Here is a 26,753-nt window from a genome sequence, read left to right on the forward strand (position 1 = left end):
AACTGTGATTGTTCCAAGTAAATTGCTCAAGTGTGGTAGAATGTCATGGACAATAATTGGCTAAACAGCTCTGGTGTTATCTGTAGCCCTGTTCCAGCAAAGCTCTTGGGTGTGTTTGCCACTAAGCACCTGCCTCCCTCCAGCACAGCCAGTCTGGCTGCCCTGCTGTATGTGGAGCGTGTTTTGGAGAAATAGGGGCTCAATTCCTTGGAGCCCACTGCATTATGGCTGTGGTGTGTGTTCCCAGTCCTCTGGAAGTCAAAAACGATGCTGGGTTTGAGGATGGCTTTGTTGGGACACACAGCTGAAGAGCCTGTCACTTTTCACTCTCTGGGTTTAAGCAGCAATCTTGGAGGCTCAGTGGTGCCAGAAGGTTCCCATTTGTCACCTAAGCAGTGTCAGGAGGTGTGACAGGTAAGTGTCACCCCTTGTCACATCCTTGCAGGGATGCAAGGGCAGCATTTACCTGTGGACTGTGTGCAGGGACATCACCTGGGGCTGCTCAGCTGATAACACTGTCTCATTGTTACACCTCTTTCTTATGGGTATAATCAGTGGCAAAAACATACACCTGAGCAGTGTGTGGAGGGTCTACCCTTTTTCTTTTGGAAGAGGGGGGAAAAAATCAAATTCCAGCCTGAAAAATATAACATACCATCTTTATTTAATGCTTCTCAATATAGAGATCAAAAAACCACAAGAAACACAAATGTTTCCTTATGTGATGACATAACCAATGTTACATTACATGGACATTCCAGTTCACTGAGTTTTCTGCTGGGCACAGGAATAATTCTGGTTCCTTAGCAGGATTTTGGGGTGAGGAGGGGAACTGGAGATGATGTAATGGACTGTCCTCTGCTAACAACATGAGGACCAATTAAAAAGTACAAATAAGTGACATAACTTAAAAAGACAGGTGATGAAAAGAACACCCATCATATAAAGATGAGGCACTAAAACAAATCATGTTAGAAAAGAACTAGGGATTTGAAGTTGCCACCCACTGAAAACAATAGCAAAAACCCCACTGAATTAAATGCCTCAAGCCCTTGCACAGGACTGATTCCATGCTATTCATAGAATAAAGTATACGCCAAATAATGCTGTTATTTGTCAAATAAATTATTTGTCAGCTCCATCATCCTGCCATTTCTTTTCTGGCAGAACTCCCACTGAAGTCAATGGGGGTATTGTCTGAATAAAGTCTTTTAGGATTGGGCCTGAGGTTAAACAAAATGCAAATGGGGGCAACTTGTTCATCTTCCTTGGCTTCACAAACCCACACGTTGGACAATAGTTTGGCAGCTGGGGTACTGTGCCTTATGATGCTAATTTGTTCTGTCACTGATGCTGATTATTCCCTCATCTCTCTTTAATCTACCTGTTAGCACCTGGATTTGTTAATGTGTGTGTGTAACTTCAGCCTTGCTGTATAACCTGTCTCGGTGTCCATGGGCTCTGGAGTTCCTGAGTGTTCAGCCCTTTTGCTGTGCTGCCCTGCTCCATCCTGTCCTGAGCTCTTGGGTGTCCTTGGAAAACTGCAGGATGAGCCAGGACTGCAGCTCTTAACTGGGTGAGCACAGGGCTTTCAAGGTGAATCGTTCTCTACTTTTGAATTAAGAAGCCTGATTATACGGCCGGTCTGTTGTTCCAGTTTGTTTTTCTTTTAGTTTATGAGTTAAATGGTCTACATCAAATTGTTTGAGGTTTTTATTTTCAAAAAAGAAACAAAGGGAAAATTAATCTCTTGTTGTCTTGATAGGAACAAAGTTAATACAAGTAAATTGCTTCCAAGATTTGCACTTCTAGCTATTAAAATACAACTCAGGCAACTTCAGCACTTGAGCTCAGCCTCTCATTGCTACCTATGGGAATGTATAATGGTTAAATTAGCTGCAGGTGGGCTCCCCTGCTGCTCCACAAGCACATTAGAAGCATCTTGAGGGCTGCAAGTAACCTTCAAGAAATCAGACATAACGGCCTCAAACAATAGTGATTCCTGGAGCTGGAAACGTGCTCCATGTGCCTGGGAGGTACTGTGCAAATGGGACTCTTTGTGGGAGACTGCTTGGCTCTGGCTTCTCTGGAAATTGAATGTTTTTGTGAAATGGAAAATATTCAGAGGTGTTGAGCGTAGTTCTGTGCTCAAACGTGTGGTGAAGTGGGTGATCCCAAAGCTTGCTGAGGGCAGTGAGAAGATCACAGACCACCTCTCTGAAGGTGGTGTGACCCCCAGGAGGGGGCTATGCCCCCCAAAACCACACAGGATGGAACTGCTGCTGGCTTTGGTACAAATCAACAATTTATAGCTGCCTTTGGTGTATAAAGATATGTTTCCTGGGCTAAAGTTTCTATTCTCTGCAGGGACTGTTGGCTGGAGTTAACACTTGTCTCACGAGGTCCCTTCCGTGTCATCTGCTAGGAATTTCAGGATGGAAGCAAGCGGTGAACGAGTGTGCAGCGCTTAGGGGCTTTATGTCCCCTGCTCTCTTTGCTCTCTGTACCTGTTCCCAACAGCCCAGGGCGGGGAGCGAGCATCTCCCTTCTGCTCCCGGGTCACTCGCCCCGACCGGCGGCTCCGCAGGGCCCGCAGCGATGCCCGGCTCAACCCGAGCGCGGCTGGACCGCGGGGCCGGGCGGCAACAGCTCCGGGGCTGTGCCCGAGGGGCTCCGGGAACAGGGGCTGTGCCCCGAGGGGCTCCGGGAACAGGGGCTGTGCCCGAGGGGCTCCGGGAACGGGGGCTGTGTGTGCCCCGAGGGGCTCCGGGAACAGGGGCTGTGTCTGCCCCGAGGGGCTCCGGGAACGGGGGCTGTGTCTGCCCCGAGGGGCTCCGGGAACAGGGGCTGTGCCCGAGGGGCTCCGGGAACGGGGGCTGTGTGTGCCCCGAGGGGCTCCGGGAACGGGGGCTGTGTGTGCCCCGAGGGGCTCCGGGAACAGGGGCTGTGTCTGCCCCGAGGGGCTCCGGGAACAGAGGCTGTGTGTGCCCCGAGGGGCTCCGGGAACAGAGGCTGTGTGTGCCCCGAGGGGCTCCGGGAACGGGGGCTGTGTGTGCCCCGAACAGCTCCGGGAACAGAGGCTGTGTGTGCCCCGAGGGGCTCCGGGAACAGAGGCTGTGTGTGCCCCGAGGGGCTCCGGGAGCGGGGGCTGTGCCCCGAGGGGCTCCGGGCACAGGGGCTGTGTGTGCCCCGAACAGCTCCGGGAACAGAGGCTGTGTGTGCCCCGAGGGGCTCCGGGAACGGGGGCTGTGTGTGCCCCGAGGGGCTCCGGGAACGGGGGCTGTGTGTGCCCCGAGGGGCTCCGGGAACGGGGGCTGTGTGTGCCCCGAGGGACTCCGGGAACGGGGGCTGTGTGTGCCCCGAACAGCTCCGGGACCAGGGTCTATCCCCCGAGCGGCTCCCGGGTGCGGGGTTGTCCTCCGAACAGCTCCGTGAGCAGGGGCTATGTGTCCGCCGAACAGCTCCAGGACCAGGGGCTATCCCCCGAGCCGCTCCGGGACCAGGGGCTGTGTGTCCCCCGAGCGGCTCCGGCAATAGGGGCTGTGCCCCGAACAGCTCCAGGACCAGGGTCTATCCCCCGAGCGGCTCCGGGGTGCGGGGTTGTCCCCCGAGCGGTTCCAGGACCGGGGGCTGTGTGTCCCCCGAGCGGCTCCGGGAACAGGGGCTGTGTGTCCCCCGAGCGGCTCCGGCAATAGGGGCTGTGCCCCGAACAGCTCCAGGACCAGGGTCTATCCCCCGAGCGGTTCCGGGACCGGGGGCTGTGTGTCCCCCGAGCGGCTCCGGGGCCAGGCGCTGCCCACAGCCCGCCCGGGTCTCCGCTGCCGCCGCCGGCCCTGCCCCCGGCGCGCTCGGGGGGCGGTGGCGCCCCTCGGTCCCCGCGGGGAGGGGCGGGGAGGGGCGGCGGCCGCTCCCGCCGAGGAGGAGCGCGGGCGGCGGGCGGGGGCAGCGCTGCCGCCGCCGGGACCGGCCGAGGGCCCGCGCCCCGCAGCGCTCGGGCCGCCCGCGGCCGTGGCCGGGGTGCGAGATGGCCGCCGGCGGGAGCCGCGCCGTCCTGGGGCTGTGGCTGCTGGCGGCGGGGCTGTGCGGCGCGGTGGCGGCGGGCAGGTCCCCCAGCTGCCACGAAGTGCGGACGGCGTTCCAGCTGCGGCAGATCGGGCCCCTCAAGCTGGTCCCCGACGTGCCCACGGCCGGTCAGTAGCGAGGCACCCGCGGGTGGCCGCTCCGGGACGGGAGGGTTGCGGGGCCGCGCTCGCCTCGGCCGGGGCTCGCCGTGTCCCCGCTCCGCTGCCGCTGCTCGCCCCGGCTCCCCCCGGCCAACGCCGCTTCCCTGCGGGCTCGGCCAGCGGCAGCGAAGGGCAGCGGGCACGGAGCCGGCTGAGATAACTCGGCATCGCCCGGGGAAGGAAGGAGAGCGGCGTGACCCCTGCGCTTTCACAGCGGGCAGGTGCTGCTCATCCCTCTGCTCCGCGAGCAGCGGCGTTCTCATACCCGCCGTTCAGAGAGATGCGATCCCTCTGGCGAGTCCCGGGGCACAGCGCTCCCCACGGGAAGGGTCCCTTTGGCGGATGGTTCGGTTGTTTCGCTGGCCAGGTGTGCGCTCCTCGGTGAATTCCCTGTGAGTTCGGACTCGGGAAGAGGCATCTTGCGGACGGATTCGGGAGCGCTGTCATAGGGAAAGGCAGAGGTGACACCTTGGAGGGAGACAGCCAACAGAACTTGGCTTTTGCTTAGTTAAGCACTAAGTCTGCAGCGCTTGTGAAAGTTGATGAGCAGAGTGTTGTTCCGTTTTGCCTTTTCACAGTTCGGGAACAATGCCTGACAACACTGAAAGGGGAAAGTAACGCACAGATAATAGGAATAGACTTTTTTTATTGCGTATTCTACAACTAACCCGGTAAGGGGATGAAACGCTTCATAATTAAACTCTGATTAATGTATCATATATCTAGATAATGAAGTCACATTCCTCACTTTTACTTGTTCTCCGATCTAAACGATTCACTGAATCTGTTTACAGGCATTGGATTTAGAAAGAGACTATCAGTCTCCTAACACAATTTCTAGCTACCTTATGCCACTGCAATTGCCTATAGGTGTGTGGTAGTACAATGGTGCAAGTTTCAATTTGGGTTGTTGTTTTATTATTTTTAATTTTTTTTTTTTTTTGAGAGCAGTTCAATTCAAAGCCTTCAGAGTTTGATGGAAAAACTTTTTGTTTTAGATGAGTTTTGGATATGTTTTCTGGCACGGGTTTGTGTCTTGGGGATTAAATTGGATAAGCCATCGGGCTGATCTCTTGCGGTTGTAATCAATTGCAGAGTGCTGGTGATCTTCACTTTGCATGAGGTAGTTGAGATCACACAGGGGTGCAGAGTGTGGAGGAGGAATCATTTGTCATTTTCTGGCAAGAAGAGATCTGCAGGAGTGGCGTTTTGAAGCTGGGTATTGCTGTTCTGTGCTGATAGAGGCATCAGATGGTGGTTGTTTTGGGGAGCTAAAAGAGAGACAAAACAAGGCTTTTTATCCATTTTGATGGATGCTTAAACTTCTCTCTTGAGCTCTTCCTGGGAGAAGTTCCTCCAACTTTAAATTGATGGATTTACATTATCTATAAAACTCTAGTGCTGCAGAGGAAACTTTCTCAAAAAGTTGTCTGCTTTCAGAAGGAAGGTGTGGGTCCTGTGGTGCTGAAGAGAATCACAGAATCATAGAATGATTTGGGTTGGGAGGGAACCTTAAAGCTCGTTTAGTTCCAGCCCTCCTGCTGTGGACAGGTTTCATTGTCTTCTTGTGTCCTGTCCAACTTCCCTGTTGAATAACAAGCTCTAAGAAAAGAAATGACAAGAGAGAAGATGAGGCAGGGTAATATGCTTTTAAATTTTAGCTCATAAAGGTTTCCTTTGAAGAGGTTTGGAGCAGAGCTGAGGAAAAGTGGTGCATATTGATCTTCCCTGTTGGTTGAGTATCACTCTGCTCTGCCAAAGCTTGTGTGCTTTAATGATCCCTCGCTGGGCAGTAATGCCTGCTTGTCTCGTGCCCTCTTTTAGTTAAATACTGAAGTGTTTTCCAGCATTTTCACAGGCAGCAGTTATCAGCAAATATATCTTAATATACACACATTTCCCCTGACATCGAGGCTCGTTTTATTCTGTATTTTAATGCCACACAAATGTTGAAGCACATCCCCTGGAGATGTTGGATGTCAGCTGAAGTGGAAGAGTGGTGGGCAGTGGGGTGACACTGGGGAGCAGTGTGCTCAACTTCCCACTCATTTCTGCTCCCGTGGGCCAGAGCTGCCCTGCCCTGGGGTGCTCCTCAGTCACCTGCATGTTGGTTTTGGCTTCTTTTCTCTAAAAAATGAAACTTTTGCAGTCCTGTTGTCTGTGTACTAGATATTTTTAATCACCAAAGTGTTGAAAGCCCTTGGCTAATCTCAAGCCAGTATTTACAGGCTAATACAATAAATCTGGCAGAGGTTAAAGTCTTAATGATGATTAGCTTCTTAGACCCTTCAGGAAAACCAGCAGCTCAGTCAAGGAGAGAGGCCCAGCCCAGTGGCCGGGGAGGGAGTGACAGACAGGTGTAAATTTTCTGTCTCTTATGGGAAGTGCCCATTTCACCTGTAATCAAAGGAAATCCTAGGGAGAATCAGCAGCTACACCCTCCTGTGGCATTAGCTGTGGTTGCAGTGCTGAGGCTGTCAGCTGGAGGCTCTGGGATCCAGCAGTGGATCCTGGATATGATCCCATGGGCACTGGTGGTTGGGAGCTGGTTCCCTGTGCTCTCCTGCAGCCAGGTTGTTGGGATTGCTCAGTGGGTGGGATCCAGCAGTGGATCCTGGATATGATCCCATCGCTGGTGTGTTGGGAGCTGGTTCCCTGTGCTGTCCTGCAGCCAGGTTGTTGGGATTGCTCAGTGGATCCTGGATATGATCCCATCAGGACTGGTGGTTGGGAGCTGGTTCCCTGTGCTCTCCTGCAGCCAGGTTGTTGGGATTGCTCAGTGGATCCTGGATATGATCCCATCGCTGGTGTGGTTGGGAGCTGGTTCCCTGTGTTCTCCTGCAGCCAGGTTGTTGGGATTGCTCAGTGGATCCTGGATATGATCCCATCAGGACTGGTGGTTGGGAGCTGGTTCCCTGTGCTCTCCTGCAGCCAGGTTGTTGGGATTGCTCAGTGGGTGGCAGAGGGCTGGCAGCATGGCCTGAAGTGACCTGAGTTTGGGCAGGACCTGCTGGCCTCCTGGGTAAAATGTTGTGGCGAGGGAAGGAGGAAGAGTCCTAAGGAAAAAAAATGGCTTTTGCTTTTAAGGTGTGATGTGAATCTGGAAGCAACCTGCCTGAAAATTGTCGCCTGAATGAGCTCTTAAAGATGAGTAGGAGTTTTCTTTTAAATTTCTCTTCCACAGCTTCCTCCAAAAAACGAGATATTTTTCTACTCTGAAGTCTAGTCCACTGATGAGTGCAGGGTTAAGGACTTGTTCGGACATGGGATGGGTAAGACATCCAAAGCACAGGCATTTTTAAACAGCAGGTCTCCTTGCTCTGTCTGTAAGACTCCCTTCTCCTCTGGTGGAATCTGTGCTTCCCTCTGGTACCCTCCTTTTTTGGAACAAATGGAATGTTTCAAGGGTAATTTGCTGCAAATAGCAGACATTGGTCAGGTAAAGGTACTCCTGCCTTGGCTGTGATCCACAGGAATGGTTTTTGTGCCTTCCCCAGACTGAGAAATGAGGTAGTATGTTCCTGATATTGTACTTTGATGATCACAGACTGAGCTGGGATGTTTTTGTGGGAGCTCCTTGGTTGACATTTTGATGAGAGAGGATTCTAAGCTATCTCCAAGGATGACAGGCTGTGTTAATCCTGCCAAGGGACTAAGCCTTTGGTTCCAGGGAGTCTGGATAGCTCCATCCTGACGCGTGCTGCCCTGTCTGGAATGGCTCCCAGCCGGGTGCTGCCTTGGCCATACCCTGCAAGCCCTGGGTTGTGTTACAGCCTCCACTGCGCCCTGGCACGGGCTCTGGGACGAGTTCCGGACACTCCCAGCTTTTTCTGGGACAGGGAGCATGGTGGTGCCTGCCTGTCCCTGCTTTCCAAGTTCTCAGGAGGAGACCTGAATGAACCCCACTGGAGTCTGTGACATGACATGACAGCATTCAGGCAGTGAATTGTAGCAGAACCAGAATAAAAGTCCTCTTGTGATTCCTTCGGTAATCATGGAACCACAAGAACTTCCTACTCACTCACATATGCTCAGTTCTCCCTCTGCCTTGTTGGCTAGTGTCTGAGCATGCAAAAACCTCAGTCTGTAAACATATGGTAAGTAGAGAGAGAAGAATTGGGCTGATTTCTGGGAAGCATGGAAAATATGTCATTTGTGAAAGAATTTTAGGAACTCTTTACCTTATAAACAGTCATCTTGTAGAAAACTACCAAGGGAATGATTAGCTTTGTCTTGTTGTACTACTGGTTTACAAGGAGTGCAGAAGATGCCCTGGCTGTGCTCAGGAACTTGCTTCTGAAGGGCAGGTTTTGTTCTATTAAAAGCTGCTCTATTCTCCTATGTCATCCTGCACCCTAAATCAGCAGGAGCGTTCATTACTGGGTATATATTGAATATCCCGTTGTGGAGTTGTCATGCATTAACAATTTATACATTACAACTGTTTTACTTTCTGAATTATGAGAGACAAGTCCTAGATTCCCACCAGAAGCCCCTTGCTGCATGTGGTGCATGCATTAGACTGGATCTCATCTCACCCCTGTCTCTGGCACAGCTCCCATGTGTGTTGAGAAAGGAGCATGAGCTAAATCCCTATTTTAATAGATATTCCCTGGATATCTATTAAATTGCCCATTTTCTTCTGAAGTGGGTCATGCCACACTTTATTTTCCTGTTTTTCTTTTATTGCTGCTCAGCTTTTCTGCCTCCCTGATGAGAGCAGCGAGGTTCCCCTGGTGAAGGTGTAGTGCAGGAAGGCATTTTGCTCACAGTAACATTCTGCCACTGTCTGCTGTGTGTCAGAGGAGACATGCACTTGCTCTATTGGCTCTGGGAAGTTTTTGCCCCATCAGAATGAGAGACTGAAATCCTCTGGTGTGAGCTGCAGTTTGTACTTGGGTACTCTGTCCACCCTTGTGTGCCTTCAGTGGGGTTGATCTGGGAGGAAACACTGCTGGATGAGCACAGTTCTGTTTATGCATAGAAACTATGTAGGGTAGTTTAAGACTGTTAAAAGAAAGCACAAAAAAATAGTCACAAAAAAGTCCTGTTTCCATGAGGTTCCTGTTTCTTTCTGAGAAACCTGATTGTTACCCAAGTTTGAAATGTTCCTGGCATTACCCTGCAGCTTGTTAGAGTGGAAGGTGTTTTTCCTGTTACACTTTGTATTTGTTTATTTATGAGCACACAGGCTTCTTGGTGATTTCTATCACAGAGTGGGGGAGATGCCTTTTGGAGTGGGTGGACTGGTCCAGAGTGAGATGAAATCTGTTCCTATCTTTGTTCCTCTCTGAGTAGCACAGAACAGTCATGCCTCAGTTTCCCTGTCATGGTATATTACTGTGAGTAACTTCATTGCTGAAAACCCACCATGAAAGGGTGGTAGATTGCAGCCAGAAAAAATACCACTGAACTGTACCTTCACTTCTTCAGGCTGACTTTCACTTAATTCTTTCCTCAGGTGAGGGAAAAGGCTGGAAGTGACATTGTTTTCTGAACTGGGAGCTGAAGGTGAAAGCTGTGCTTCCTTCACTGCTCCTCTCGTGTGATCCGTTCACGTTCACTTCTCTGTGCTCTGTGCTTGCTGAAATTACTGTTCTGAGTAGAAGGAAAGCTTTGCTTTTGCAGCTTACATCCTCTGGAGTAAGGATCCTTCCTTCATTAATCTTTTCAGGATTTTATAGCACTCTTCAGGCTCAGACTGTCACCAGAAGTGTTAACCTGAAGCTGGTGATGACCGTGGATGCAGGCAAGGTCTCACCAGCAGTAACATCATTTTTCCCCTTCTTTTCCCATGTCTTAAATTTCTGTTTGACGCAGGGCCAGCTGCCCACTCTGTAATGCCCTCTTGGGAGTAATCTATAGGCAGAAAAAATGTGTTTAAACTTACTTAATGCCTCATAAAGATGGAATTGCCATTCCACTGCCAGATGGAAACCTGTAGTTTTCGTATCTATGAGCCTCAAAAAACATTGTCCTTGGTGACTTGCATGAGCATTTGGTCCAGGTGAGAAGAAAAATGACTTACTCAGATCAGCCTTTCCTGTAAATGTCTTGGGAAGGTATCCAAGAGTCAGCAGTGAACCTACTCTCCCCCAGCACACAATCTTCTTGTCAGACTGAGTCAAATATTGCTACAATTCACGTGCTCTATTCATTCCCTGTGAAATCTCTGCTGAAAAAAGTATGTAAGGATTTTTATTTTTAATGGGCAGCTCAAGATCTGGTGGTTCTGGAGTTGAACTGGACCTTGGGATGGAAAAGAAGCTTAGTAAGAAATGACTCATCCTAAAATACTGGTGGTTTCCAAGAGCTGCCTCTGGAATACCTTATGTGCCACTGAAGTTCTGCTACCAGGTTTTTATCAGAGGAAAATAGAAATATAATGTTCCCCCACCCCCATGCCAGTGTGGCAGGTCTGAGCAGAGAGCTCTTAACCAAAGGGCAGTACTAATGAAAAGGCACAAATGTCATTAGTGGGAACAAAAATTGGCACGATAATCACCATATAAATCAATAAAATAAATAGATCAAGATAAAGAAGAGCTTTTATAAGGATTAATCATGGAAAATGTCATTGCCTGAGGATCTGTGAAAAGCAAGGATATGTGTAAAATGCACCCTGGGTGGTGAAATGGTTTTCCTTTTAAATGGTATCAAACTAGAGCCAGAGTTCCAAATACTGTAAAGTCTTTGTAATTGAATCTTTGTCCCATGAAAGCATAAAATGATGTGATAAAGAGGCATATGCTTAATAATAGTTCAAATGCATACTCATCACATACCAGTTTAGAGCAAAGCTTTTGCTTCTAGGGGAAAATACAAATTCTGATGGATCAGAGTGAGTTCCCAGACAGCAGCCAGGCCAGTGATAATTTACATACAAATTATGGTGTGTATCAATCTGTTGATTAGGTATCAGTATTTAAAATGATAGGTTCATCATCATATCCATGAAGATATATTTAAAGGTATTTGTTTTGTTGACATAGAAGGAACTTCTGAGCAGCACCAATGGATGAAATAAAGCACCTAGCTAATATTTAATGGTTTATCCTAAGGATAGAATAAGATAGGGAGGAAAGCCTGTTTAAATCTTTGGCCAGCCAGTTAGGATTTAGTGTTTTAAGGCAGTATATTACTTGATGGCAAAACACAAAATATTTCTGCACAGTGTCTTCTGTTCAGATGCAAAAAAATAACCAGAGCCTCAAGCTAAGAGCTGGGTGCACAGGATTCCATAGCACAGACTGAGGAGGAGAAGGTTTTCTCCCCCTTTTTGTGTCCTTCCTGACCCAGGGTAGATCCAGATGTGCTGAGCTCCCTGGTGTGGACAGGGAGCTGCCTGTGTTGTGTGTGGAGTGGCCATGGCAGGGCTGTGCCAACCTGCTCTGACACTTCTTTTATGGCTGCATTTTGTCCCTTACAACACCCAAATATTTTTTATGGCGATGCTGATGATGGCACAATGAGCCCATTGTGTGATGCAGCAACACTGCTCTGTCAGAGCACCCTGTGGAAGAAGCCAAAGACCACATTTGCCTCCCTATTTCAGGATGTGAAATGAAACTCAGGTGGCTTTGCTAATTCCATGCTGGGTGCAGCAGTCTGGTGGTGTCTGATGGCAGGTGAAGCTCCACAGCTTGGTGGGGTGGCACCCACAGGGTCCCTCTGGGGCAGAAATGGTCACTTGTGTCCAAGGTGCTGCCCAAAGGCTGACCCTGGCAGTCTGACAGATGAGTTTTATGGATTGCTTGCCTGTCCTGGACCCTCTTGGGGCTCTGTGCCATCGTACAGCACCAAGCACAGCAGTGTTACACAAATGATTAATGATGGAGCGATCACAACCTTGCCTTTTCTTATGGATGCACACTATGCATACACCTCCAGGAGAATAAATCTATCTATTTTAGTCTTTTCAGTACATCAGTTTTAAAAGAGGGTTATTAATTACCTTCTTAGTGTATTCATACATACATGATTAATGAGTAAAGTTGTAACTTGTGAGATTTCAGAGCACAAGCTGGAAGAATACCGAAAGAAATTAAGACAATGGAGGAATTTTGAGTATCACAAATGATACCATTGCATTTATTTTGTGGACTCAGAAGTCTCAGGGGAGTATCATTGATACATATCCTCAGGTTCTGTCTTGCATTTTGATAGCTGAAATACAGAAATAAAGAGCCAATTGCATATTGCATAGGAACCTCAGACCTGTAGAGGACAAAATTATTCCCTTAGAAGTTGTCTTTCCACTCTTTTCTTTTGAAATGTAGTTCTCAGCCTACTTTATATGATTCTGTGCCACATTCTGCTTTTCACATAGGTACTTAAATTATATATATATATAAAAAAAAAATTTTTGGTTTTTTTTTGGTTTTTTTGTTTTTGTCTTCTGATAACTCTTCTTGCTTCCTGGGGTCATGGTCTTTGCCTGTGCAGAGTTATTCCATCACATGGTGGATGTGAGAGGTTTCTGGAGCCCATCCTCCTGTGAGGAGCTCCTTGTGACAAAGAGCCCCCGTGCAGACCACTGTCACCTCCTCTAAAAACAAATGAGAGGCAGATTTCAGAGAGCTGCAGTTGCAAACCTGACAGTATCAGCTAGGTCATGCTAGCTTTGTTTGGTAGCTAGTTAAATTGGATAGTTGGGCACATCCCTAGATGTTAATGGTTAAATGTATTCATTGTTCCAACAAGGCCCCTATTCATAAGGGGACTGTTCTGTGCTCGTTATGCATGCATAATTCCCATTAATGCTCCTGGGGGTTAAGGGTGTATAGTGAGGGGGGAAAACGAAGCTGACGTTTACACATCCATGTTTGCACTCAGAGAAGAGGTTTTATAACAGGAGAAACTGATTGTGTTTCCACAGATCCCTTAACTTTAAGGAAAACTTTAAATCTTTAAAGAGGGAGAACCAGGGAGAAAGTGACACTTGCACAAGCACCTGCTTCCTTGCACACCATACTTTGTCAAGGATCAGAAATATTACACCAGTGCCATTATTGTAGGAGCTTTTGAAAGTAACAAAGTGCTTGGAAATTCAGGGTTCTTATTTGGGTATCAAAACAATGACTCTGCATCTTTAACTTCTGCCAAAAAAACTTCCCCAAACTTTCGGCTCATCGTTAATCAGGGTGATGAGATTTTTCTGATTTATTATACAATATGGGTGTTTCCATTGAAAACCTTCAGATTAAGATTCCTCACTCTTAGGTGCACATCAAAGTCGTGTAAAAGCCATAAAGAAGCTCAGCACTGCCGAAGAAAACCTTTCAAGTTGCAGCAAGTGCTTGAACTACTGAAGGTTTTGAAGTGCTCTAATCTCTGACATGGGTGACGTGCTAGGCTAGCACTTTTTGTTTTGTCACAAATCATCCATGCACACAGTGCAAAGGGACCCTGACAAAGTCATTTTACTTTTGAAAAGGGCTGCTTTTTTTCCTACCATTATGTCTCCCATTCACATCTACATGTTTGCTTCCACTTTGTTCAGGTCTAAGTAGCAGGGCATTTGCATAGTCTTCCCTTTGTTCTCGGTAAATATGGAGTAAAATGAGCAAGATCCGTGCTGTGAAATTAAAGCTCTACTCTTGAGAGATCTTAAGGGCCAAATCCTCACAAAAGGTACAGCAACACAGTGCCAAAGGAGCTGGTGTCCAGGAACAGCTTGCTCTGGGTGTTTGTGCTAGGAAATGTGAATAAAGGGAGACTAATCTGTTGAAAACTGGATGTAATTAGAAAAATACACTGCTGAGAGCTGCTGAAAGATTAGAATAACAGAAAATAGTACTGAAAGAGACCTGAAATGATCATCTGGTCCATTCCCTCTACTTGTGGCCAGAATAAACTGTTTAAATCAGTGAGAGAAGATCACAGCCTTTTTGTCTGTTTGTTCCAGTGCTTAGTTACCCTACTGCATTTTTTTTTTTTCCCTAGTGCAAAACCTAACTCATCCTTACTAAAATACAGCATTATCCTATTCTTAGGACCTTCCTCTTTGCAGGAACACTCATGTGACAACTGCTGTGAGACAATGCTCTGTGCTTTTGCACTGGTCCCAGAGCAATAAGCTTGTTGGTGTAAATGAATAAATTTGGGTCCCAGATGTGGTGACTCATTAAGGATTATAACTTGGTGGTTGAGCCCTAAGAATAGGTTTCTTCCTCCTTTTTGAGTATTTGTGAAGAAGGAGCAAACATAGAGTGTGGGGATATCAAATCCCATGATCAGGAAGGCAGAACAACAAATTCACAGATTTGCCATGTAGTGGTAGATGGGAGCATGCAGGAAAAGCAATTTTCAAGTGATCAAACTTTGGGCAGCAGTCGAAAGTAGTGGGAAAGTGCATTGTTGTAGCAAGGCAGCATGGAGATACCTGGAGATAAGTGGAGCATTTTCTCCTAACTTAAATAAAATAGTCACCCTAGATTTTTCTGGTGCTCACTGGATTGCAGGTGTGGAGGTGAGGTGGCAATTAGGCTACAGAAAACAGGAGACAGTGATCAAAATTTTAAGTCTTGCAAATAAACATGGGATTTCCAGAGCAAGTCTGAGTATCTGTAATTTTTCAGATTGAGGGGAGCTCAGAGAGTCCTTAACCTTCTGTTTTTCAGTGTTTCACTGGTTTGGGGTGTTAATTCTTGAGCAATGTTTTATTGTTACTGATGTAGGGAAATTATTGTTCTTGGCTGAAAAAGGCTCAAAGATGAGAATTTAGTTTTTGTCCCCAGGTGGATTTGATCTTGCTCCAGATCCCTCTAATCCAGTCCTGTGCTGCCAGCAGTGTAGCCATCCCTGGCATGATGCTGTGCCCAAATTCAGATAATTCTCTACTATTCCAGGTCAGAGCTTGTGTCTTGCCCCCCTAAAGCCTGTCTGTCTGTCTGTCTGCAGAATGTTGCCTGGCTGGGCTTTTCATGGCTTGTCCTGAGAGTCTCTCAGAGGATGGAATCATGGCATGGTTTGGGTTGGAAGGAATCCTAAAGATCATCCTGTTCCAGCCCTGGGACACTTTCCACTAGACCAGGCTGCTCCAAACCCTGTCCAGCCTGGCTTTGAGCACTTCCAAGGATGGAACTTCTATAACTTCTCTGGGTAACCTGTGCCAGGGTCTCAGCCCTCTCACAGCAGAGAATTTCTTCTTAATACCAAATCTGAAGCCACTCAGAGTTTGAATCTGGTCTCCCTTGTCCTGTCACTCCATGCTCTTGGCAATAATTCCTCTCCATATTTTTGGTAGGTTCCTTTCAGGTACTGGGAGGCTGTAATTAAATCAACCTCAACCCTTCCCTTCTGCAGGCTGAGTAATTCCAATTCACTCAGGCTCTCATTGTAGGAGAGGTGCTCCATCCCTCTTACCAAATCTCAAACCATTATGTCCTGTGTTCCTGCTCCATTGTCCTCCCACAAGGAAACACAAAAAAGTGGGATCTGGGAGGCTGGAGAAGCAGGGGCTTGCTAAATAATATTTGGGGAACATACCCAGGGGTTTACATGGTTGCCCTGTGATGGTGGTGAAAATATTTCCTCCCTGCAACTCACAACAAGATCCAGCTTTAATTAGTGCAGTGTTCCTTGCCTTTTCACATGGTGGTTAAAATGAGTGTGAAGGCAAGAGAAAAAAGCAAATGTACAAAAACCACTGGCTTCCCAAAACAGAGTAAGGCTTTTAAGAAAGGGAATTGGAAGCACAGCTCTCAGAGAAAGTCTTTCAAACTTCTGCTCAGGGAAGACTTGGCTTTAATCTCCTAATCGTAGTTTTGAAGTTTGGGAAAAAATATATCTGTTACCACTCAAAGCAGCCCAAAGTTGTATTTGGCTAAAGCATTGCATTTTCAGTTTCCAACTGCAATAATCAAATTTATTCTTTCTAATCTGGTTTGCCTTAGATATGTCATGAAATCTAAACATTTGCATTCCCCCAAAAGCAGCTGTGGTTTGGCTGTACCTGCTTGGGATCTGAAGCTTACTGGGAGCTTCCCCCTCGCTGGTAACAGACCTGCAGTGCCTTCTCTGATGGAAATAAACCTCAGCCCTGATGAAAAGTCTCAGTGTCATTTGTTGGCAGCGCTGTTGGCTTAGATTTGGCAAGTTTGTTCTAAGTCACTATCACAGGTGCCAGAACATGAGCTGAGCAGCGAGGGCTGCCTGGGGCCAGCTTGTGGCAGCTTGGCTGCTGTGTCTTGGTGGCTGCCACCCCCTGCCCACCCCTGGCTATTCCACAGGCAGGGTGAGAGGAGCCAGCCCTGTCCCTGTGCCCAGCTGGCTGCAGGCAGCTCTGGGACAGGGGCTGTGCTGGCCACCCCCAGAGCTCCAGCAATGCTGCTGGCTCTCAGAGGGACAGCACAAGTGAGGGGAAGGGTCATTTCAATGTGAAGGTGCCTTGTTGGAGTGATGGCAGGGAAGAAACATGATTTCTTAATTTATATAACAGGTGCAGAGGGTCAAAATCCAAATCAAAAGCAGGTCTTAGGAAAACACTGAACATGCACCTAGCAGAGGGCATTCTCCACTAGGAATTGCTTACTAGGCTAAGCAAACTAATGAAAGAGATCTTCCTCTTTTTCATGTTTGAAACAAAGTGTGGAGCCTAAGGTCAAATGGCCTAAGGTCAAATGGACATTTTAGTATTGCCAAATGTAGGAGCCCATCAGAGGTTTCCACACTGGGTTTTGAAAGTTGTTTGTCTGTGGTCTCAGCTTAAAGGCTTTTAGAACATCTTCCTGCCTCCCCTCAGCCCTTGGGGAGCAGTATCTGTTTCAGAATCCATTATCCTGGCTCAAGAAGTCCCAGAAAGACAGAGGTTTTGCTGCTGGACACACTGCTGGGATCCTGGAGAGGCTGGTGGAACATGTCCTGTGCAGTGAGCTTGGCTGCTTTCCAGCTTAGGGGTTTGGCTGGTACCCAGAGATCAGGGAATGGCCCCTTCAGGTGAGATTTCATTGTGGACTGTCTGTGGCTCTCCAGAAAAATTCTCTTTCTTATTAAGAACAGGTTTTCCTGGGATTCCTCGCTGTCATCCCTGTTCTGGGATCTGCTCAAGAGTTTGACCCAAAGCTCTTTGGGTCCAGAACTGTGTCAGTCTGGGTCCAGAGCTGTGTTAGTCTGGGTCCAGAGCTGTGTTAGTCTGGGTCCAGAGCTGTGTTAGTCTGGGTCCAGAGCTGTGTTAGTCTGGGTCCAGAGCTGTGTCAGTCTGGATACAGAGCTGTGTTAGGCTGGGTCCAGAGCTGTGTTAGTCTGGATACAGAGCTGTGTTAGTCTGGCTACAGAGCTGTGTTAGTCTGGGTCCAGAGCTGTGTTAGGCTGGATACAAAGCTGTGTTAGTCTGGGTCCAGAGCTGTGTTAGTCTGGGTCCAGAGCTGTGTTAGTCTGGATACAGAGCTGTGTTAGTCTGGCTACAGAGCTGTGTTAGTCTGGGTCCAGAGCTGTGTTAGGCTGGGTCCAGAGCTGTGTCAGTCTGGGTCCAGAGCTGTGTTAGTCTGGATCCAGAGCTGTGTCAGTCTGGGTCCAGAGCTGTGTTAGGCTGGGTCCAGAGCTGTGTCAGTCTGGGTCCAGAGCTGTGTTAGTCTGGGTCCAGAGCTGTGTTAGTCTGGATACAGAGCTGTGTTAGTCTGGCTACAGAGCTGTGTTAGTCTGGGTCCAGAGCTGTGTTAGGCTGGGTCCAGAGCTGTGTTAGTCTGGATACAGAGCTGTGTCAGTCTGGGTCCAGAGCTGTGTCAGTCTGGGTCCAGAGCTGTGTTAGTCTGGATACAGAGCTGTGTTAGTCTGGGTCCAGAGCTGTGTTAGTCTGGGTCCAGAGCTGTGTTAGGCTGGGTCCAGAGCTGTGTCAGTCTGGGTCCAGAGCTGTGTCAGTCTGGGTCCAGAGCTGTGTTAGTCTGGGTCCAGAGCTCTGTTAGGCTGGATCCAGAGCTGTGTTAGTCTCAGACTGCTGAATCCCCACATGAAGCCCAGCTCAGCGCTGTGTCTGTATTTTGTTATATTTTGTATGACTTGATGCCTCTGGGTGTCTCCATTGACATCTGGAGGTGCTGAACCAAGCTCTCTGATATTTTTTTCTTTCCTCTTTCCTGCAGACATGGTCTGGTGTGGGAGAAGTGATCTGAGCAGAAATCTAGGTTCAGCCTAGACCATCCAAAACAGGCTCCTGGCATCTTGTATGTGACCTGTGGGGCTGTCAGCATCTCCGATTTGTGCTGGATGAGCGTTCCTGTGCAGTTACTGTCGTGTGTTTTGGGCTCTTTCCTGTCTCTCCAGCTGTGGGATGCCTCTCAATGCTTGTGGGTCCAGTTCATGGCATCAGAGCCCAGTTTGGCAGCAGTGACAGCAGTGGCATTGTCTGCATAAGGAACCACAGAAAGGGAATGAGATGCACAGACCTTATGATGCTGTAGTCTTGCTGCAGCCTGTTTTAATTAATTACTGTGTCATGGCTGATGAAGTTGAAGAATTGGCCCTGCTGAGGGGTGTCTTGTCTAGCAAGCAGTTGCTTAGTTTTGGTTCAGCTCTTCCTTTTGTGTAAATAATATCAAGAGTGCATGGTGCTGCCCTTAAAAATCTTGGGTATTTCACATGGGTTTTTATAGTTTTCCTGTTTCTTCTCCCTGAAAATAAATAATGAAAGTAAGAATGGGATCCCAAAGAAATTGGTTCAAATGCTGGTAAAAACTGATGGAAATCAGCCATTTCTCATTCTGAAGTCGTACACAAAAATGGAGTTACAGGCTTACAGGACAAGCTCATTGAAAGCAGTAGGATTTGGGTTGTAAAATTAATACTTGGGCAAGATTAGTACGTATTTTTAAAGAAGAGAAAACAGTTGTCTTAGCACTTGGCTTCATGTATGGCTTTCAAGTGAGATGGCTAAACCAGAAGTACTCAAATTTTGGAAAGAAAGGGAGTATTGAGGACTTGCTATTCCTCTCCTCTCAAATATTGTTCTTGTAATTTCCCTTTCTGAGGCTGTAGCCCAAATGTCCAATAGTCCCTTGGTTCCTCTAGATTTATCTTTGCTTTTGTTTCTTCTTTCTAACCTTCTTATAGATTTTTATGTTGACAGATAAAATGAAGAAGAATAGGAAACACATTTTATCGTGAACCTGTCAATATCTTTGAAATTTTCTGTGCTTTGCCACAGCAGGTAAAGCAAATTAGGAAGTAATTCCTATTAAGTTGGTAAAACAATTGTTAATGTCTGAATTATCATTAGGGTTTGAAGTTGAGATGAATAAAGTGATTCACACCTCTCATAAAGAATTTTATGTCCTCCCTGTAGGACTAGATAGGCAGGCTGTGTGGTTTGCATTCAGAAGGTGTTTTTTCCCTGACTGTACTGGCCTAGAAGCCTACTTCTTTCATTTAAACACAATTCAGTTTTGTTGTAAGCTGTGTTCCACTTTAGGCTTTCCACCTCTTGTGGTTTCTGTGGCTCATTCTTTAGGTAAAGGCAGGGTTCTGTGGCAGTGAAATGCTGTCCCCTCTGGAGAGCAGAAATGCAGCTGTGAGTTCATTGTTCTTGGATGATACAGAGTAGGAAGATTTACTAGACTCCTCTAGAAAATATTTTGTGTGTGTTTATGATTTTTCATTAGTGATGGAGAAAATGTATGGGATTTACTGCTTGGAATGTGATAAGACATAATGAGAGATGAGTCATAATAGATCTAAATTAATGAAAGTTCTTGTCATGTTTCTCTCACCTCTGCATTCAGTTATACGTGTTATCCCAGGAAAACAGAGGAAGAAGCTGGCATTGCAGTAAATGTAGAAAATGTAGAAACCCCCTTGCTGAAGATGCACTCTACCAACCTAAGTTGTTTTATTATGTACTTTATGTACACCTGTCTTCTTGTTTTTGTATCAACTCTAGGAGAAAAAAGGATGGATCCTTGGGAGTGTAAATCTCTTGAATTTGCATGTACTGTGTAGTTAGCAAGCTCTTCAGCAGTCACAGTCCTGCTGCCTCCCAGATCCATCCACCTTCAGAGAATATCTCACTTAGCACTGGGCTCATGGGGAGTTATTAAATGTAATCAGCATTGAAGAATTTATCACCCATCTAAAAAAGTGCAAGGCACTGAGCCATGGCCACAGTGCAGTCCCTGGGCATGGCAGGGATTCTTCACCTGCATGTACCAAGCTGAGTTTCTGCTCAGATGTTCAATTAAGAGTTTGCAGTGAAACTCTGCAAAGTGGGTTTTGTGCCTTCCCACTGAAATTTTGCAGGTTCTGGTATGGGGAAGACCAGAGGGAGTGGGTAGTGAACTGTGGGAAGTTAATTCTTTGTTCCTTCAACAGTCTGTTTACCAGCAGTAGCATTATGGCTGTTTGCCATTGATGGCAAAGATGCATCTTCCAACACACTACTGACAATCAGGGAAACACTGGAAAATCTCCAATTGTAGGTGTTTTGTACACCTACAAAACACATTTCTTACAGGACTTCTTATTCCTGTGTGTGAGTTCCATCCCCTCTTCCTCCTTGCCAGAGGTCTGGTAACAGGCATGAGGCAAGGAACAATGAACTCCAATTGCCTTCTTAGCTCTTTGCCTTCAGCCTCCTGGGTGCAGCCAGACTTTCTAAGGAACAGCCTGGGAAATTGAGGGTGAGTGACATGCAAAGTGCTCTCCCTGCAGCAGCTGCTCCTCCTTGAGGGGAGGCTGTGGCCCATGGGCTGGAAATGTGTCCAGCTGCTCTGCTGCTCCAGGACATCCCACAGATGTGCAAACACTTGGAGGAAGGCAGGGAGAAAGGCAGCTGAGGGGCCAGGGAAGGATCAAGAGATGGGAATCTTGTCTGAGGAGAGGGAATTTGAAGAGTGAAGGGTTTATGCCTCTGTGGGTTCCAGTGAGTAGCGGGCACATTCGGTTCAGAGAACTCAGATGCTTTTTTTGTTCACTGGGTCCTGGCACAAGCCAAGGTGAAAATCCTACCAGGCAGTGACCTATGGGGTGAGGCAGAAGTACACCAAAAATCAGAATACAAGAGCAGTGAGAACCAGGCAAACAGCAGAGGGAAATGGGAAAGACTTGAACAAAACACACCTAGCAACAGGCCTTTTAGAGCTGTGTGTTTGGAAGAGTTCCTGCTCTGGAAGCTGCTCAGGGCTGGTGCCTGATGGTCTCCAGCTGTCCTGCAAGCTGTGGCACTTGCTGATGCTGCCAGCTCTCTGGGATCAAGACATCTAGTGCTTCTTGCTGTCCCCCTTCTGTCCCACTCCAGGTTTCCACCACCTTTAGCTTTGCAGGTTTAATTCCAGTGCAATCAAGTAGTTCTTCCATTTTGTGGTGTTTTATACTTTTTTTCCCATGTCTGCTCAAGAACTCTTGGGCAAATGCAAGCTATTTGACTTGACAAAGCTGGAAGCAGCTACACTTGCTAATGGTTTCATTAGTAGATTATCTAATTTGTGCTTGGTAAAATTTGAGGTGTTTATCTTTTGGCCTTGGTTGTTTCACCTGGAATAGCACATCTGGTCAAAGCCTTAGTTATGTTTCAGAGTATTTCAAAAGAACAGTGAGAATGCAAATGATGTAGTTAAACACTATCTCTGGTAATGTACATTCTGGAAGGAGGAATGTAGGGAAAGGAGATTTTCATAACTTGTGTTTTCCAAACTGCTGGATGTATGCATGTTGTCAAGTTACATATAGATGCTTCTTTGGTATTCCATGAGCTTTTTGCTTTCAAGGGACCTTTTAATGTGCTTTTTGCTTGTGTGGTCTTTATATTAAAACTGATAGTAGGATTATTTTAACAAACCAGAGGAAAGACTTAGATTGGGAAGTTCTTTCTGTGTAGTCAGAAAATGTGTGTGGGAGGGCCTGGCTCCAGCATACCTGAGGCAGGAAGAAAAGACACCTCAGTGTGACTTAGACTCTGCTCCCTGGAGCTTACCTGGCTTTTACCCCAGCCCACAGAGCAGGGTTATTGAGTTAGCTGCTGTTTGATGTCCCAGAGCACTGCTGCACTGGCTAGTTCATTTTTGTGCTAATTCCTGGCACTACTTCAAGCATAGTAACTACCATATTCTACACAGTGACAGATAAAATAGTTGCTGTTTGACTCTGCACATGTTGAGCTGATGAATTGAAGATACTTTGCTTTTTAGCTGAAGTTTAGTTTAGTTTCTAGTTGAAAACATTTTATTGCTTACAGTGGGCCTGAGCTGTGCTCCCTGCTAGGTGAGGATGGCCAGGGGATGAGTTTCCTGACAGCAGTCTTGCAGGTGAAGGTGGTGATGGTTTTAGCACTGTTGGGGCACAAGAGCTACGTGAATAAAGAACCTCACAAACTTGGGGCAGCCTACAGTGGCTGGATTTCCTTTCCTTGATGTGACTGTGCTGGTGTGGGCTCTGCTCATACCCCAAGTAGTTGCCAGGAGAGCCCTGGTTGGGAATAGTTCCTTTTTCATTTTATTTGGCCTCTTCCCCTGAATTAGTTTGTGTTTAATTGCTGAATTTTCCTCAAGCTGAGGCAGCAGTTATACCAGACAGATGAGTCTCAAGAAGGATGAAGTGTTGGCTCCTGCTCAGCTGGGCCAGACACAATGCAAGATACTTTTGGCACCTTTCTCTGTGTTACTGAGGCATAATCACTCTTGGAGTCTTTGAAGATATTTGTATAACATTAAAATCTTGGGCTTTGGACTAAAGCTTTGTTTGGAATTACTGTTGAAAAGTTTGTCAGAATATAAAGGCAAAAACTGTCAAAAGACAGATTTCACTGAGCTCACCCTGTGATCGTGCCTTGCTCAGGACTCTTCTGTGCAGTGGAAATTAGAGGCTCAGCTTGTTTGAAAAAAAATAAATCAGCCTGTCTTTGAAAAAGTTGGTGCAGGTAAATCAGTTAAAGTGAATAAAGTTTGGCTTTCTGGTTTCAGAGTATGGCTTTTACAGTGTGTACAGCATTTTAAAGACAGAACTGTTAAACTGCATGGTCAGCTAACAAAATGAATGTATATTCAGTTTTTAGAAGAAGTTAATTTTGTTTGCTAAACAGGCCTCTCTGCTTTTAGGAAATTATACTGATTCAGCTAGTTTTAATGGCCAAAATCTAAGATTATGTTTGTACCAAAGCTCAAAATGAAGTCCCAAACTTTTTGATTCAAAACAAGAAGTTGTCCACATACAACAAAATACTCCACAGCTGATTTGGCTAGAGCTGGCCAGATGGATGTCAGGTAGGGATACACAGTTTCCTGTCCATTTAGCACCTAAAGTAATTTATAATTATGACAGGGAAGTGTCTGAAGGTGATGCCTTTGGCATGTATTAATTGCTTTGGGGTTGCACAGTAGTTTTCAACAGGGATCACTGATGCATTCCAAAACACACGTGTTTTGGGTGCTTTTTTTCCTGCACTTCTGAATGTGACTGTTTTTCAAAGTGGAGCAAGATACTTTATCCTGTGTTTTATAATAACAGGAAGGGTTTAAAGTCTGTAGTTTTTCTCACTTTAACAAGTAAGCCAAGCCATTTTAACCAGTACTCAAGGGGAAAAGGCTTGAGTGGAAAAACAATGTACATAATCAGTGGAGTAATCCTTACATCTGATCTGAAGCAGAAAATTAATTTGTTTTAGGGAAGCTATAAACCTTTTGGAATTGAAGCCCAGGCATGCAGAGTTGAAAATGTTGTGCTCTGTCAGTAAGTTAATGCATAAGAAAATGAAACAGAGGGGTGCTGTGGATGCAGGTGCTTTACACATGTCACATAGAGTCTAGCAGAGGGCTCCCATCATGGTCAGGGGCTGGAACACACAGGAATACAGAGCTGGGTTTGTTCAGTTGGAGGAAAAATAAGATTAAAGGAGGCCATGCTGCTGTCTATGGCTCCCTTTTGGGAGAAAATAGAGAAAGTGGAGTCAGTTTCTTGTAGGTACATGGCTGTATGCTGAAAAACTACAGATGTGAGTTGGAACATGGGGAATTAGATAGAAATTTTAAATTTATTTATTTTACTACAAGTATAGTCAAATACTGAAACGGGTTCTGAGAGGCTGTGGTATTGTTCATCTTTGTAGATGCTTGAAACTTGACTGGATGAAGCTCTTATGTAGTTAGATCTGCTTTAGGGGGAGGTTGAGGTAGAGGTTTCTCCCAAATTACTAATCAGGAAATGAGAGGCACCTTGGGGAAAGCTGGGAAGGAAGTCCTGGAGGGAAATTAGCATGGTGAAATCCTGAAATGATGCTGTTGGTAACTTCTGTATTTGAGGAAGGTGCTTTCTCTCTGGTGTATTGAATGGATTTGTTCTTTAAAGAAAGGGAGGAGTTTGCCCTTAAGGCTGTGTGTGTCCTGTGGCAGCAAACTCTGAGCAGGGCTGATGGGGTGCTCTGGCTCTGGGGGGCTCAGCTCAGCCCCTGGGCCACCCCTCTGTCACTGCTCCTCCCCTCTTCCCATTGGAGAGGGTATTTTTCATCAAGATGAAAGAGATGAGAGAAACTAAAATTAGTATCAGAGTTATTAGAGACATTAAGATATTACTAATGAGTTCTAATTTAATCTCAGCAGCCAGGCATGTATAGCAGTGAAACCTTTTATTAGGTTTCTATAATTGTGTTAAAAGTGATACCCTGAGGCTAATACTGGAGCAAATGAGATTGCCAGGCTGTGTGTATGACAGCACTGACCTGACAGTGCTGTGAGGAGAGCAGGGCTTGCTCTGCTGGCCTTTCAATGCTCTGTGTTTTACATCAGGCTCCTGAACTGGCAGGGGCTTAGTGCTGTTTCTATTTAAGAGCGCTGTTTCTATTTAAGAGTGCCTTCTGTGACATTTTGGCTCTGGACCAACAAATCCCAATCTTGGAGCTCTTCAGGCTCTCAATCTTCAGGCTCTTGGAGCATTCATGTGGGGAGATAGTTGGCTGGGGAATCCCAGCAGAGCAGTTCCAGCTGAGATATCCATACCCTTAAAGCTTTCTGGAGGAGAGGCAGGTTCCCGTGTGCTGCCTTCAGAGGGGAATGCTGGGGGCAGCACAGTCAGCACAAAGCTCCTGCCATTTCAAACCTTTCCTGATACAGGCCTGAGCTTTGCACAGCCCCAGGAACAAGGCTGCAGAGGGTTGCTGTGAGGAGAAATGCTTTGGGTGTCAGCATCTCGGCACTTGGAGCCCTGTTTGGGGATGGTCGCGTTGCTCCACAGCATCACAATTTAACCATGCTTCGGTGTGCCAGCTCAGAGCAGTGCTCCTTCCCTGACCCCCAGCTCCTTGTGCCAGCTCAGAGCAGTGCTCCTTCCCTGACCCCCAGCTCCTTGTGCCAGCTCAGAGCAGTGCTCCTTCCCTGACCCCCAGCTCCTTGTGCCAGCTCAGAGCAGTGCTCCTTCCCTGACCCCCAGCTCCTTGTGCCAGCTCAGAGCAGTGCTCCTTCCCTGAGCCCCAGCTCCTTGTGCCAGCTCAGAACAGTGCTCCTTCCCTGACCCCCAGCTCCTTGTGCCAGCTCAGAGCAGTGCTCCTTCCCTGAGCCCCAGCTCCTTGTGCCAGCTCAGAGCAGTGCTCCTTCCCTGACCCCCAGCTCCTTGTGACAGCACGGACGTGTTCAGGGGCTGAGCTGGATCAGGGAACCCCTCCAAGTTCAAATCAGCCTGTCCAAGAAGCTGATTTCAACCTGGGACAGCTTCTCTGGCAGCCGGGCACAGACGAGTGGAGCGTGCAGCCCTCCTGCTGCTGCTTCTGCCAGGGCCCCCAGCAGGGTTTGGGGCTCACACTTGTGAAAAACGAGGTTCACTCGCTTAATAAATTATAAAAGGTTTAATATAAACAAAAAGACAATTAGGAGACAAAGATAATAAAGCAAAGGGTTAAAACAGCCAGGTGCCTGGGCATGCTACCAGGAACACACCTGATATCTTTGGAACACTCCTTTTATCCCATTCTGCTGTGGGGTTTTAATGCATATTCACATTTTTCCAAGAGGTATTTTGCATGGCTATGCCCTGAATTAGCCTTTTAAGAGCATCTGTCTTAAAGATTTTATTTCCCTTTATCACATTTTCATTTGGGCTGGGGTTCCTTCTTCTGCAGGCAGTCAGTGTTGACAGCAGCCTGGGCCCCATCATTTGTTTCCTGGAGGTTTTCTTGCTTTGCACAGACAGGACATTGCCCCAAAAATCCAAAATTCTTCTTGACCTGTGCCTAAGACTTGCTAGCAGGAGAAAAAGACATAGCAAAAGCATATAATATATAGCATTCATCTTAATACTTGTGAAAGCCAATATCACAATATGGATTTATAACACACTGCAGTGGGGAGAGTTGTTGTTTCCCATTTTTGAGATTAGATTGAAGTGTGAAACAAATGCACCTCCAAACTGGTGTCCTGATTCAGTTCTTCATGACAGTGATACTGTTGTGCCCCTGACTGTGTTCAGGTAACTTTTGTGCCCAGTGTTCTTAACAGTGTAGAATAGTTTATCAGCTGGTAATGTCATGTTACTCAAATGAAATAATCCCAACTTTGTGTCCTTCTGACAACAGCTGAGTTTCACATTGTCATTCCTTGTGGGTTTTGTCTTGTTTCAGAT

General features: G+C 46.9%; 1 protein-coding gene across 2 annotated transcripts in view; it reads left to right on the forward strand.

The window, feature by feature from the left end:
- Window positions 1–3,951: 3,951 nt before the first annotated feature.
- LOC131581708 (glypican-5-like) overlaps window positions 3,952–26,753 on the forward strand; it is a 341,002-nt gene continuing 318,200 nt past the window's right edge. Inside the window, exon 1 of one of the 2 annotated variants that reach the window (XM_058844270.1) lies at window positions 3,952–4,190. In XM_058844270.1, coding sequence (XP_058700253.1) covers window positions 4,025–4,190 — 166 coding nt within the window. In that variant the 5' untranslated portion in view covers window positions 3,952–4,024. The remainder of the gene's footprint in view (window positions 4,191–26,753) is intronic. The other variant, XM_058844269.1, reaches the window with a different exon arrangement.

This window comes from Poecile atricapillus, chromosome 8 (assembly GCF_030490865.1).
Source record: "Poecile atricapillus isolate bPoeAtr1 chromosome 8, bPoeAtr1.hap1, whole genome shotgun sequence".
In the NCBI taxonomy this organism is placed as follows: domain Eukaryota; kingdom Metazoa; phylum Chordata; class Aves; order Passeriformes; family Paridae; genus Poecile; species Poecile atricapillus.